This window comes from Argiope bruennichi, chromosome 2 (genome assembly GCF_947563725.1).
Source record: "Argiope bruennichi chromosome 2, qqArgBrue1.1, whole genome shotgun sequence".
In the NCBI taxonomy this organism is placed as follows: domain Eukaryota; kingdom Metazoa; phylum Arthropoda; class Arachnida; order Araneae; family Araneidae; genus Argiope; species Argiope bruennichi.
Genome location: NC_079152.1, coordinates 28362629 through 28376806, shown reverse-complemented (window position 1 = coordinate 28376806; position 14178 = coordinate 28362629). Strand labels below are relative to the sequence as shown.

Genomic DNA, 14178 nt, shown 5'->3' with positions numbered 1-14178 from the left:
TAGTTTCAATTTTTGCTTGATTTATTTCCGGTTTGAGTGAAAGGTAAATCATTTATATAAATTAATCTCTCTCAAATATATGCTTTTCTAATGATATGACTGCTGTACATTTTTTTGTTTTTATAGTTTTCGATTGCATTTCGTAGAATGGAGGGAGAGTTTTCTTAATTTAAACTTTAATGACATGTTTTCCTACTGTTTTTAAATCATGGAACAGTATCATTCTCATGAAATTTGCTTTGAAGAATGTTGGTAAATAAGAGCACAATGAATTTGTGGTATTACATTTCTTTTATTTTTATGGTTGTTTATCAAAAGGGACATTTTTTTAATAAAGTATTGTGCCTATTTCATTGCGACCAATCTTTTAGGTCTGTTGTGATAAAATTACATATTTGTTACATATTAATATATTTTTAAAATCTAATTCTTTTAATTGTACAATTATAACAGCACAGTGAATTTGTGATATTACATTTCTTTTATTTTTATGGATGTTTATCAAAGGGGACATTTTTTAATAAAATATTGTGCCTATTTCATTGAGATCAATCTTTTAGGTCTGTTATGATAAAATTACATATTTTTTACATACTAATATATTTTTAAAATCTAATTTTTTTAATTGTACAATTATTTAGATAAATGAGGATGTTCAGTTTGCTGCGAAAATGAAGTTTTGCAGTAGTTGAATGATCGAATTACAAATTATATATGTTTGCACAATTAGAAGGAAAATTTTATTGCTGTTTTCAATCTATTATGATTTTTATATGGTCAATGAAACTATATTCATTGCATAATGTTTCCTTTTTTTTTTTACAGATTTCATTTGTTCATACTTCAGAGATTACCATGCAATATCTCAAGATCCCCTCCTACTGCCAAATACGGGTTGTGTTAATTTCTTTTCTTTCAACAATGGTTTGGAACTAAAGTGAAAAGGCCTCTCTCTGGCGTGACTTAAATTTACTTCTGGAATTTCAAGTTCTTGGGTCATGGAACGATGTGATAGTCGAGTTATAATTAAAGATAGCAGCTACAAACAGACCTTAGGCACCATTGAAAGAATAAAAAATGAAAACAGCTCAGATTGTTCACCAAATATTTCTATGTCATGCACTAACAATATCCCATATCATAACATTGATTGTGGAGAGAATATATTTTGCAGTAAAAAAATACTACCCAACAAGAAACCTTTCATGATGCCTAATGAAATGTACATCTCATTGAATTCCGAATCCTCTCAGCCTGCGAAGGCGCGCAATGACTTCTACTCAGCGGGCTACCATTCGACACCTGCCAGCCCCGAAGAGACTGAAAGGACTCGTAATAAACAATTGAAAAAGGATCTGTCATCGTTTCACAGTCCTATAATTGACAAAAAATTGCCTTTTAGCTTTTCAACTAGTTTTGTTAGAACTTCTAGGAGTGAAGATCATCTTCGTAAATCATCTTTAACCACTGTAAACATCGACATTGAAGATGAGCTAGCATCGTCGCTTGATACTCTTTTGGATACAAAAGCTGACGACGTTTTTTACGATTTAGAAAAGGACGAAAGCCTTGGCAACTCTTGTCCTGAAACTATTTCCAGCGGCAATAAGAGCCCTGATGAACAAGTGAACTCATCTAAGAGTGATCTGTCTCATAGTTCTAGTGGAACAGCCCCTGTGTCGAAAGTTAGCGTGAAAGTCAATGACTTGCCAGAAGTGAAACCTAGTGGTGCTGAACCTTTGAGTGAATCTTCTGGTTCTGAGATCATACCATCTGATTCTTCCAGCACTATCCGGAGGGACAGCGAGGGTAGTGGGGATTGTGAATGCACTAGTGAACAAATTTCTGCAATCAGTAGTCTCGATGATGCTACAGATTCTGATCTTGGTTCGCCCGTAGGAAGTTTATCCCCAGAGACTGAACTTAACATAGATGCCGCATGGATGGTAGATCTAGACACAAAAGAGTGCGTTCTTGATGTTTTTCAGGACATCACCAACAAAACCAAAGTGCCCACTAGAACTGCAAAACAGCAGCAACCGCCAAACATTGAACTGAATTTGAACTCAGGCCTTAGTGATGTTCATAAACTGCATCCTTCAGCGCTAGTGGTATCCGCTGATAAATCGCCAACCTCTTTAAGCAGCTCACTTTCAGTGCCAAAAGCTTATGAAGACAAATTCGATCTGAGTACGGAAAGCCCGACATCTCAAGGTTCAGAAGACACGTTTGGCGAGTTGTCATACCATGAACTCACTGAGAGTTATGATGAGATATCTGCTGCTAATGAAGTTGAAGAACCAGAACCTCAGTCAACGACTCAGAGGAGTGAATCTCCTCCTACTGACGACGAGTCTGATATAGAAAGTCTGCATAGTTTTCATTACAGTCCCAAAGCAGTGGATATACCTTCAGCAATTCGTCTGGCCAAAAGATTGTTCACTCTCGATGGTTTCAAAAAGACTGATGTGTCCAGACATCTTTCCAAAAAGTAAAAATTTCAATATATTTTATTGAAATTTCGCATCGATATAACTTACTTTTAGGCACTTCTTTTAATAATGGCTTTTCGAAATATACTACCTAGCTAACACAATAATTGTCGTAAAAGATTTGCTATTTTGTATGGTTATAGGATGTTTGTATTTATAAGTTAGAATTTCGTTTTATGTTGATAAATGAGAGATATCTTCTAATATGAAATTTTTCAGATAATTTAATCAAGAAAGGTTTTTGTTTTCTTTTACAATTTCAAATACATTGAACATCTTGTTTATTTCTATTTTCAGATATTACTAAGCGAATTGTATTGAAACTCGTATATCGTTATATTGAACTTTTATTCAATTTTACACATTTTAAATATTTTTTATGTAGTACATAATATTCTATTGTCGTTGCAGTTATAATTGTTACACTTATAAAAAGTAATTTTACTTCCTATATATGTTGTTTTGTAGATAGAAACTCCTATTCATCGTGTGTTAACCCTTTAAAGGGCCATTCTTTGCTAGTCATATTATGTTAAAATAATTTTAGGCTTGAAATTAGAATAAGAAAAGGGATTCATTTAGCTAATTAGATAAATTTAATTTGATTAATTAATAATTAAGTAACAAACCAAGACACACCATTTTGTTTGAGATAAAGAACTGAAGCATCTAATTCATAAATTTAGCGGGAAGCATACCTCCCACGGCCCTAGAAAGGGTTAATAACCTCTTTGCTGCTGTCAATAAATTCATAAATATTTTGAAGTCATAAACATTTTAGTAGCCCTTGCTTTTTTTATATGATACCTAGTACGAATGTTTATGAAATTATCCTGATTTCAGATATTCGAATTAAATTTTATAAATATACCGAATTTCTTTCATGCATCATTAATTAAGATGAAACGTGAAGGTATACACTCCCTTTTGTTTAAGTTAAATGCAGGTATACTACTCGCCTATGAGTTTACGGTCCCGAAAACAAGACAGTACTACGGGGCCACTCTTTACTGACTAAGAACAACCAAATTTGAATATATAGTGATTTTTTTTAAATCTACAAATAGGGTTTTCTGAATCCTTAATTTGAAAGAAAAAGCAAATATAAAAATACAAAAATTATTTATTATGATGACTTAATTTTATTCTAATATGACGTACGTAAAAAGAAGAAATAGACTACAGTTATATGTCAAGAAATTTTAATAACAAAATTATAATCACAGTTCATGCGGATCAGTGCAAATATAAATAATCATTTTAGACATTAAAACGCCGATCCCAGCACATAGGAAAGGAGTGGATCGTTTCAGAGTAGAGATTCTTGAGTTGCTGACAAATCCAGATGCTTTGGTATCCACTGTGCCATTACTAAGTTTTCCGTGGATTATATGATGACTCTTCCTTTGCTTATCGGTAGTGCAACAGCACTTTCACTTATGGTGATCCGATGATTATGCTGTATGAGGTCTTCCACGGCCAAAATCGTTTCACTATTGGTTATAACATTCGTCTCTGCAGGATGCATCAAGTCCTTGTTTATGAGTCCCGCCTCATAATGTAGATACCACCGGAATATAGTACACCATGTGTATCACTGCTGTCCGCTCATCTCTTTTATTCTACGATAAATTTGTGATGCATGCTTCCCTTCTGTTTGTAGAAATTGGATAATTCCTCTTTGGGCTGTAGAGGAATCCATCAAGCAGTTTCAACTATCCAGAAATGAAAATATTGTTGCGGTACTCTTTCCTATTGATTGATTGAAATGGGATGAGAATGGGATTTTTGGCAACAAAGGCCGTTATCCCCTAATTCCAAAAAAGTTTACCGTTTTCTATACAGGCGTAACTAGAAATACTACCACGCCATTTATTGGCTGACACTTTAACTCACTGGGATTTGATAAAAAGCCGCCACAGCAAAATATTTCTTTTCATTTGTGATTAACTTATATTTCAGTTCCAGATAGTTAAGAATTTACAAAGAATTGAAAATTTCTGCATCTGTTCATTTCTTCCTTTTTTGCCTGGATGGCCTATCTACAAATCCGTCCTCTCACCCTTTCTCCAACATTACTTTCGTTAGTTCAAATTTAATCTAGATTAAAATTGTTTTGGTCATAATATACATGGGCAAACTGTTTAATGGTTTCGGGTTCTAGGAACAAAGATCGGAGGAAATATGCAGGATTTTTGCTGAAATTTTATCATGGAAATCATTACGATAGGTAAACTTCCTTAAAAATATCAAGTTAAAAAATAGTTAATAGGATTATGATTATCAGCAAGAATAATTACAATTCTAAATCTTATGTGATTTTATTCAAAAATTTCTATGAAAATAAGATATTACGCAACTAATAATTGTGAGCTATTTAACAGAATGTTTTGTCTTGATAACAAATGATTAATTATTTTATTCTTAAAATAAATTGTTCGAATGCCGATTGACCTTTTCCTTATACCTTCTTGATTATTATTTTTTTGTTTTTTATAATAAACGTAGCTTTATCTGGTTTGAAGAGATGTTTTAGTTTTTATAAATGTCAGAACAATTGTTAAGAAAAGTAATTTATATTGTCAATTCTAAAGAAGTATGAGAATTCTTATAGTAGATATTTCCATATTATAAGAAGAATGATATGTGTATTCTATTATCAAGAACAACTCACTGAAGCTGACAGAAACAGGAGACTACTTGCGACCGAATGGCATGTGATATATATTTCTACCAGCCTCAAAGCTAACTAGAAAATGTTTTGAGATTAAACAGTTTTCTTTTTAAATATTGTATCATTTCAAAGAATATCGATAATTGAACAAAACTTTGTATCAATCAGTTTAAATCGATAAAGATAACATTTAGAACATTTTAATTGAGTTAATACACTGTAGTTTTTAACGTTCTATCAACTTCAGTTCTTATGTTCTTATTGGTTAGTTATTTTCAGTACAGAGTTTCAGTGACGCTAAAAATTTGCTTATAATTTTTCGGTGATATATTTTTAGTAATTTTTTTTTTAACCAGAATTTCTGAATCCTACAATTTTTTATTTAAATACTGATTCGGAAATTCGCTGTTATACAATCTTATTATTTTTTTTTTTAATGTAAGAAAACTGTTATAGTAGATGATATCTTTGTGGTCGTTATTGATTAATCTCGTCTTGTTATTACGGTATTATTTTGTATATTTATATTTATCGATGAATAATTCTGATTGATTCATTGCAGCAATGAGTTTAGTAAGGCTGTTGCCGAAGAATATGTAAAATTCTTCGACTTTACCGATGAAGGTTTAGATGTGGCTCTGAGGAAGTTTTTGAACCAATTCTGCCTCGTGGGCGAAACACAAGAGAGAGAAAGAGTCCTTCTTCATTTTTCCAAGCGCTACCTTGATTGTAATCCGAATTCATTTAAATCCCAAGGTTAATATATCTCCATTTCATTCTAACTTGTTTACCTTTATAGGAAGATTTAAAAAAAAAAAAAAAACATGTTAATATTTTTTTTACAGCTTTATCATGTGGAGATGATTCTTGTTTGCTATTTTTAGTGATCATATACACTAACTGTATTATGTATAACTGTAGTTCAAAAACTACCAAATTGCATACATTTTTTTAATAATTATTTTATAAAAATTTATTATATACACGAAAATTTCAAAATTCAAATTGATTAATAAAAGAAATTTATAATCATTTTTGGTTATCAGATATTTTTGGAATGTTATTACTATGATCAGCTATTTCTGTAGCACTGACCGATTGAATAGCTGACGTCATTAATATTAATTAATGTGTAGCCTTATCCTCCGTCAAATGATTGTTCAGAAATAATTGATTGTAATTATAAACATTATGTTTTGGCGTTCTTTTGAAGAAAATAAATAAATAAACTGTGAATAAATCGGAAACTGAAAATTGCCTCATTTTTCTAAAAATTTGCTCGCCAGATTTCATTTATTTTAAACCCGAATAAGCTCATTGAGTTAAAATACCTATAAATTAAACTTAGATAGAAGAATATTAATATGAGTTATTCAAAGTGCGCATCATTTTTGATATACCCTGAATCCCCCCCCCCCACAAACTAAAATAAAAATATATTTTTCTAATAAAATGTTGTATTACTATATTTTCCTTGTGATTAAGTGAGTGTATTATACTTTAATATAAATTTGTATAGTTTTCTAAAATGTGTAATGTTTTCATATAGTATTTGTGTAATTTATTTGTTATTACTTATCATTTGCAATTTTTTGAACAACAGTAGGGATTATGTATTTCTATCATTTTATTTATCAACTGTTTTACAATTTTTAATTTTTTTCTCAAGAATTTTTATTTTTAACTTAAAAATTTTTTTCCCGCTTGCAAAACCGCTTTGATATTCTCTTTTTACTTTAATCTTATTTTTTAGAATGTATTGTCAGCCGACGCTGGACAATTTGGCGCTGTTTTGAAAAGAATCGTGAGCAACTTTGAATAGATCTTTTTTTACGAAAAATTATCCGTTATTGTCTGGTATATTTTATTGGCGCAAAGCCATATTTTCAGGATCGTTTTGAGAATCATTAACTAGGATCTGGCATAAAATAAGAAATTGAAGATTTTTTCATGCAGCCATACTTTTATTCATAAAATAACTTCATAAAATCTAAAAAAACCCAATAAAGTATGCTAAGTATGGCAACGATTTTTTGAATCGGATCTTGTATGGAAAAAAGTCATAATCCTGAATTTTCTGATGCCTATTGTTAAAAAAAATACGCTTTGAAATTAATAAATACTCGTATTTTGAAGATAATAAATTCAACAATATATTAAATATATAAAAGTTATAAAAAATTTCTCTATCTATATACAGGTATGCAGCGTGTAATATTTATAGATTCGGATAGTACACGTCAAGACAAATATTTTGATGTATGACATGTGGGGTCCCCGAATATAGCGTCATAGTCTAATTATACGAAACACGTTAATTACGAATCTGACAATTTGTATTCTAAATTGCGATGCGACTGCATAACATGGAAGTTTCCCTTGGTGACTATGCAAATTTGGGGCAATCCGTGAGAGGAAAAGAGCGTCTGCAAGTGAATATGCAAATTCCCGCCGCGGCATAAAAGGCGGGAAAACAGGTTTGTTGAGAACGTTACTCGCTAAGAAATTACAGTGTACTATACGTAACGTTGAGCTCTGAAATGAGCAAATATTCGATTGAGCAACGTATTTTGATGGTGCTGACTTATCATGAATTGCAATCACCAGCGGTTGTGGTTAAAAATTGAAGAAAAAAATTCAGCAATCACCACATAAAAATTGAAGAAAAAATTCGGCAATTACCACATTAACGACACGATGATCAAAAGAACGTACGAAAGATTTAGAGACCGTCACTGTGTTGGACAATATGCTAGCGATGGAGAAAAAAGAGCTGCGTGCAAAAACGGAAGCTAATGTTCTGAAAAAAGAAAGAAGAACGTGAAAGAAGAGTGCGAAATGAGGTTCTCAACTTCGATACGACAGGTGGCACAACAACGCGGAATGTTCAAAAAGTTCAGTCCATCGGATAATGAGGAGGGATGTGGTTTCATAACACAAGCTTCACACCTTAATTAGACTATGATGCTATATTCGGGGTCCTTTCAAGTTATACATCAAAATACTAGTTTTGACTTATTCTATCTGAATCTATAAATATTAGACGCTGCATACCTTGTAGCAAAAAGCAAAATTAATTCCTTTTAACGAATTAATTAAAGCAAAATTAATTCTTTTTTTTTTCAACATGTTGTTTAGTGCCAACATAACTATTTTAAATAAGGAAATTGAAAACAAAGGTTTAAGGAGCTTATGTATCTAGTAGGACAGAGAAAAATTGTGATGCCTTCAATATTCTAAGATTTTATTTCTTCCTGTTTTTCTTTAATTGATATTAATTAATTTCGAAGAAGTTAATTTGGACAAGACATAACTATCAAATCTAGTTGGAACGTTACCCAAAGTATCTAATTTTTTGATAAAGAGAGAATGGTTATAAAAAAATTGGGGAAAGATGTTAATTTTCCCTATCCCAATTATTCAAAGTGACATAGTATACGTTTAGGGTTTCCATTATCTTTTTGTTTTTATACATAGAACATATATTGTAAAATTACTTCGTTATCCCCTAATTAAAGAAAATTCTAAGAATAAAAAAAAAAAAGGAATATATTCCATATTTATTCCTTCAAGAATTAATGATATAGGAACCAATACAAAGGCACATTGTGTAAGTATACGGGAGTCATGAGCTAGTTGTAATAGGAATAATTTATAATGTATACCATGTATTATATTTAAGATACCATATATTATACCATATGTTGATTAAAAAAAGAGTTATCAGAATCAGTGATATGTTATCAGAAGAATATCAGAAGTTATTATCAGAATTTTCTTTAAGCAGTGCTTTTATGACGGGTCGGCACAGTCAGAACCCAGACAAAATTGTTTGTGTGAATTTGTGAAAATGTGCTCTATTTTAAGTAGTGATTGAGAAAAAAAAATCGTAAATTATGATTTAAGTTCATTGATTTTTTTTTAAAAAAAATGCTTTTGCTTATTTACTTTCTCTACGCATTTTTTTTTGAACTGCTTTTTTTTTTTTTTTTTTTTTTTTTTTTTTTTACTAATAGCAGTTTTATAAAGCAGCAAAAATATGCGAAACCATGAGGCAAGTTGTAACAAAATTTAGGGGCAATATTGCAAATTGCAAGATTTATTTTGATTTTTTTTTTTATTCTTACGGTTTGACTTGATGCTTTTAATATTAACACGCATCTTCGATAATCATTATTTTTCCTTAAAGATTCATGCCCACTCTCTCAAAAAGCATCCAATAGAAGCTCACTTTATTAAAAAATAATAAACAATAAATTCCTAATTCAACCACTTGATAAAAAAAGTTGAAAAAGAAACGACGTCATAATAAGAAGTGAATACTAGAAGGAAGGAGAATAGAAAGGGAGAGGCTTTAAGAAGAAAAAAATTCCAAAGAAATAACAGTGAAGCAGAAGATTTTCAACTAACAGACGTATTCTGAAAACAAAGAATGGTTTTGCCCCAGCTCTTGTACAGCAATCCTGGCGAAATATTATCAGTGTGTCAGCGTAACATTCCGATATAAAGCAATTATAGGGTTATTTATGGATAGATCACATAATTTTGAACAGGGATTAAACGACGAGGATAGTGCCTGAAGTGGCACTCTCTCACCCTTTCGCGCTACACAGGTGGAAGACGTTCAGCCCTGACAAATTTAACTAACATGAAATCCCCTTTTACGACAGTTCTTTGGTAAAATTAAATTTCAATTCAGGAATGAACCCTGAAACTAAGACATTATAACTGGCCACCACGGTCCATAATTCTGATGAAGGAGAATAGTTTCAGTATTTAATTTGAAAAATCTAAGTACAAAATGTGTGTGATAGAAAGCTATCTATCATGTGCTTATGGTAACTACAGTTTCTGATGTAGACTGGATTTTATGTGGATTGGTTAAATAATTTTATGTTTATTTTGTTGTAAACTTCTTAATGTGATTTATTGTCATTAGGCCAAGTGATAATGATTAGCAAATGTCTTATGTGCTTTTATTTATAAAACAGTAGAAAAGATAATATAATTTTAATTATTACCACTTGACTCGGATATGGGGCAAGTTGTAATAGCCGGCAATTTTGGGGAAAAAAAAAAACCCTGGTGCGAAAATCAATACAATTGTTGAATGTCTTTTTGATGCGCATTATAAATGGATAGTTAAGCTCAAAAAGGAATAAAAATCCATGAATCGAAAATGTTTTTAATATAAGAATTTTCCCGAAAATTTGTACAACTAGCCCTGGTTTCTCCTTATAAAAGTATTACGTATTAATTCCTGAATTATCCAAAATGCAATGCAACTTGTTGAATGATTTGTGCTACTTATCTCGTTTATTTAAAATATAATTATAATACTTATTCCATTTTTAGAATTCACTTTGCGAAATTTTAAAAATATTATTAGTAGATTATTATTTTCCCCCCCTTCTAATTACTTGCTTTAATATCCGATATATGAAGTCTGTAAAAAGAATAACTGAATTTTCTTTTGTTCCAGATGCTGTTCACACACTAACTTGTGCGCTTATGCTTTTAAACTCTGATTTGCATGGAGAGGTAACTCAATCTGCTCATTCCTACGTCTGATGCATTTATCCTGATTTGTATAAACAATCCTGTACTATCAGTTGTTCAGAGAATCCAGGAAATTATTAACCCATTGTACTTGAATGTCTTCTCTCAGACACCATTTAAGACTGTGCATCATTTTGGCTGTTTATTTATTATTTTTTTAATTTTGATTATTAAAAATACTCCCAGAGTCGTAAGAAGATGAGGATTAATTTTTCCGGGAAGTTCAACTTAAGAGTACGTAGTTTAGTACATAGTACTAACATAGTTTTTGGGAGCAATGAACAAGTTCTTGCGTTAAGTGAGTAATTATACATCAAATTACTTTTCCAAGTACAAAGGGTTAATATGTTTCTTTCTAATATTGATTAGAGATATATAACAAGGCATCATAGTTTGCTTATTACTAATACATGCTACTCGCTTGTAACAGCTAAAAAGAAAATCCGTTAACATATTGCTTAATTATTGCCAGAAATTAATGTTAAATGAATGTCGAAGAATTCTGCAAAAAGTATTTTATAATATCATGAAGAAATATGAGTTGTATTTCTTTCAGAAAATATTGTATATCCACTATGTTTTATAATCTTACTAAACACTCCTCTCTTTTGTCTGTTGTATAAATGTATAGTGGCTTTATAGAGAAAAAATATTTTTAAATTTGCATGTTATATTGACTAATACCATTATTCTTTACCAATTAAATCAAAATTGAACTTGGGAGCTTCTTATTCAACCAAATATCTACTTACATTAAAATTTTAAATAAAAAGAAATATGAAGTAAAATATTTTGAGGGAAAAAAGATTTATTACATTATTTGAAAAAAAAAATTACTTTTTTAAGATTTCACTACTGTTACTTGAAAGTTGTGTTGATTCTAGCGATAGATTATTAGATCAAAGCAGTGCTCTCTTCTGAGCTGAATGATGAATAATTAGAATCTAATCTAATTATTCCTCCTTTTTGTACGATTGTCAGATCTGATCTGGTATCTCACTCTCCAAGCGTTTGGATATTATTAACCAGTTAACTGTTTTGGACGAGTATATTCGTCATGGGAAAAGTACAACAATTTTCTTTATGACGAATTTATTCAATGATTGAGAACTATAAACCAAAGTTTGTTGACAGATGGTGTCTTGAATTACTATATAATAATTTCTTCATTTCATCTATGAAAAATTAGTTTCTTCAAAATTAAATTGTCATCAGTGTTGTTCACATGTTTCATAACTTATATAATTTACAGAATGTAAGACGGAAAATGGTCTGTGGAGAATTTATTCAGAATTTATCTGAGTTGAATGATGGAGAGAATTTTCCAAGAGAAGTTTTGAAAACCCTGTACCATTCTATTAAATCCCATCCACTGGAATGGGCTCTGTAAGTATTTTACTTCCAAATGTTATTTTATTACATTATTATAATAAAATAATAAATAATTTATAATAATTATAATAAAATATATTATTACTTTATATTTTATTATAATTAAATATTATTTTATTATTTCTGGATACCTAAAAGAATTTCGAAATATCATTGAATAAGCTAGAGATCATCCCTTTGAATAAAGTATTAAATGAACAAGAACATATATTCAAAGATATTTATTTACAATTTATAATTGATTAACATGTAATAAAATTATGCACTGCCTACACTCTAATTATTATATCATTCTTTTTCGCCCAAGTTCTGTATTTCTTACCTGTGGATAGATTAAGGTCATCACCTTGGGGCTTGATTGGTAACTGAATTATGGTATTTTAATTTTCTTGTAATTATTTGAGTAAGGTAACTCAACACTAAAATAAAATATATTGCATACTGTTTATATATAGAGTTATATAAAATCAAACAATATTTGTGAAATACACTAACAAATTTATGTTCAGAAACATGTCTAATTTTAATATATATTTAATTTTTGAAATTAATAATTAGTAGTGTCACACTTCAATGGAATAAAATTAAATTATAAGACAAATTTCTGATGCCACATTTTATTATAGTACCAATCAAATGTACAAAGGATTATGGTTAAATTGCATAAATGTGACATGTTCCCAACTCATCTATTCTAGTAGGGTATTCTCAGTGTTTTATATATGGATCCACTCTTTCGATACATAAAAGTAGGCAATAGTATTTAACTATTAGAGCAATTGCAGTCCTATTCTGCCATTTCCTGAAATTATAATAATCTTGGAACTCTCTGGTATGCTCAAGTAAATGTAGATTTCAGCATTTTTAGAATCAAATTTTATTATTTTTTAGAATTATTTTTACTTAACAGTTTTACAATCTTTTTAATATCAAGAAATTTTTGTTTAGAATAATTCATTTTATTATTTTGTTAATCCTTATTTTATTTCTCAATGTTTATGCTTGACAAATAGCATAAACATTTAGGTATTTTATGAAGTTCTGCAAAATAAGTTCTTAAGTTTGATTCATAATAAAGTTCAATTAGTAGTGTGTGTGTGTATAAATGAATTACAATTGATCGAATAAATAATTCATTGTATTTTGTGTCAGTCATGACATGCTTGTTTTCTTATAGCACATAGTGTTATTGTATTATGTTGCTCAAAGTATTCTTGAATTATTGTGAAATTAAACAATTATGCTTTCGTAACTTATGCATTCCTGTTTGGTATCTAATGTGTAATTTCTTTTGTGTGTGGATGGGGGGGGGAGGAAGACATAGAAAAATGATCTTAATGAAACAAAATTTTTAAAAAAAATCAAATCTGATAAAAAAAACTATCAAATGTATTTCATAGTTTCATGAAACTTATAGTTAGAATCAATACTTTTTTGTGTTTAGGATTTTAAATTAGCTAATTTTAGTGCATTTATTTTCAGTGACAATATATTTTACATACAGATGTGAATGAAAAGAGATAGAGGAGAAAAAGAATGATTTGGGAAGTTTTTAATTTAAAAAATACTTTTGTGGAATAATTAAAATGTTTTTGCTCATATTCTGAAAATCCCAATCATTTTTTTAAAAAAAAGCTGAAATAAATGTTAATTACATTTTAACTTCATTCTTCAAGCATTGAAAATAGGATGTTTTTACAATTATATCTGTATTTACCATGAAATTATGTTTCAAAATATGACAAGGAAACATTATGAAATATAAGTTACTAAATATCACCAAAAAAGTTTAATCAAGTGCTTCATAATCACAATTCATTCATAAACTACTTTTTCCAGTTCAGTATGTTTTCTTCTTTTTGAAGTGATAGAAATTTATGATGTTGAAAACAAAATAAAATTAAAAGTTTAATTCTTTATGAATTGAAGACTGAAGTGTTAAATGATTTAAGTGTGCTTTTCAAAATATCCACACATGACTTTTCACATTAAGATATAAAATAAACAATGTTGTATAATAAGATAATTGTGAGAGGTAATGTAATAAATAATGTGACTAAA

The 14178-nt window shown here is 29.7% G+C and overlaps 1 protein-coding gene across 1 annotated transcript in view; it reads left to right on the top strand.

Annotated features, from left to right (window-relative positions):
* Window positions 1-853: 853 nt before the first annotated feature.
* The window catches only part of LOC129959547 (PH and SEC7 domain-containing protein-like), a 29213-nt gene continuing 15888 nt past the window's right edge, over window positions 854-14178 (top strand). Inside the window, exons 1-4 of the mRNA XM_056072440.1 lie at window positions 854-2491; window positions 5729-5922; window positions 10649-10707; window positions 11978-12111. Coding sequence (XP_055928415.1) covers window positions 999-2491; window positions 5729-5922; window positions 10649-10707; window positions 11978-12111 — 1880 coding nt within the window. The 5' untranslated portion in view covers window positions 854-998. The remainder of the gene's footprint in view (window positions 2492-5728; window positions 5923-10648; window positions 10708-11977; window positions 12112-14178) is intronic.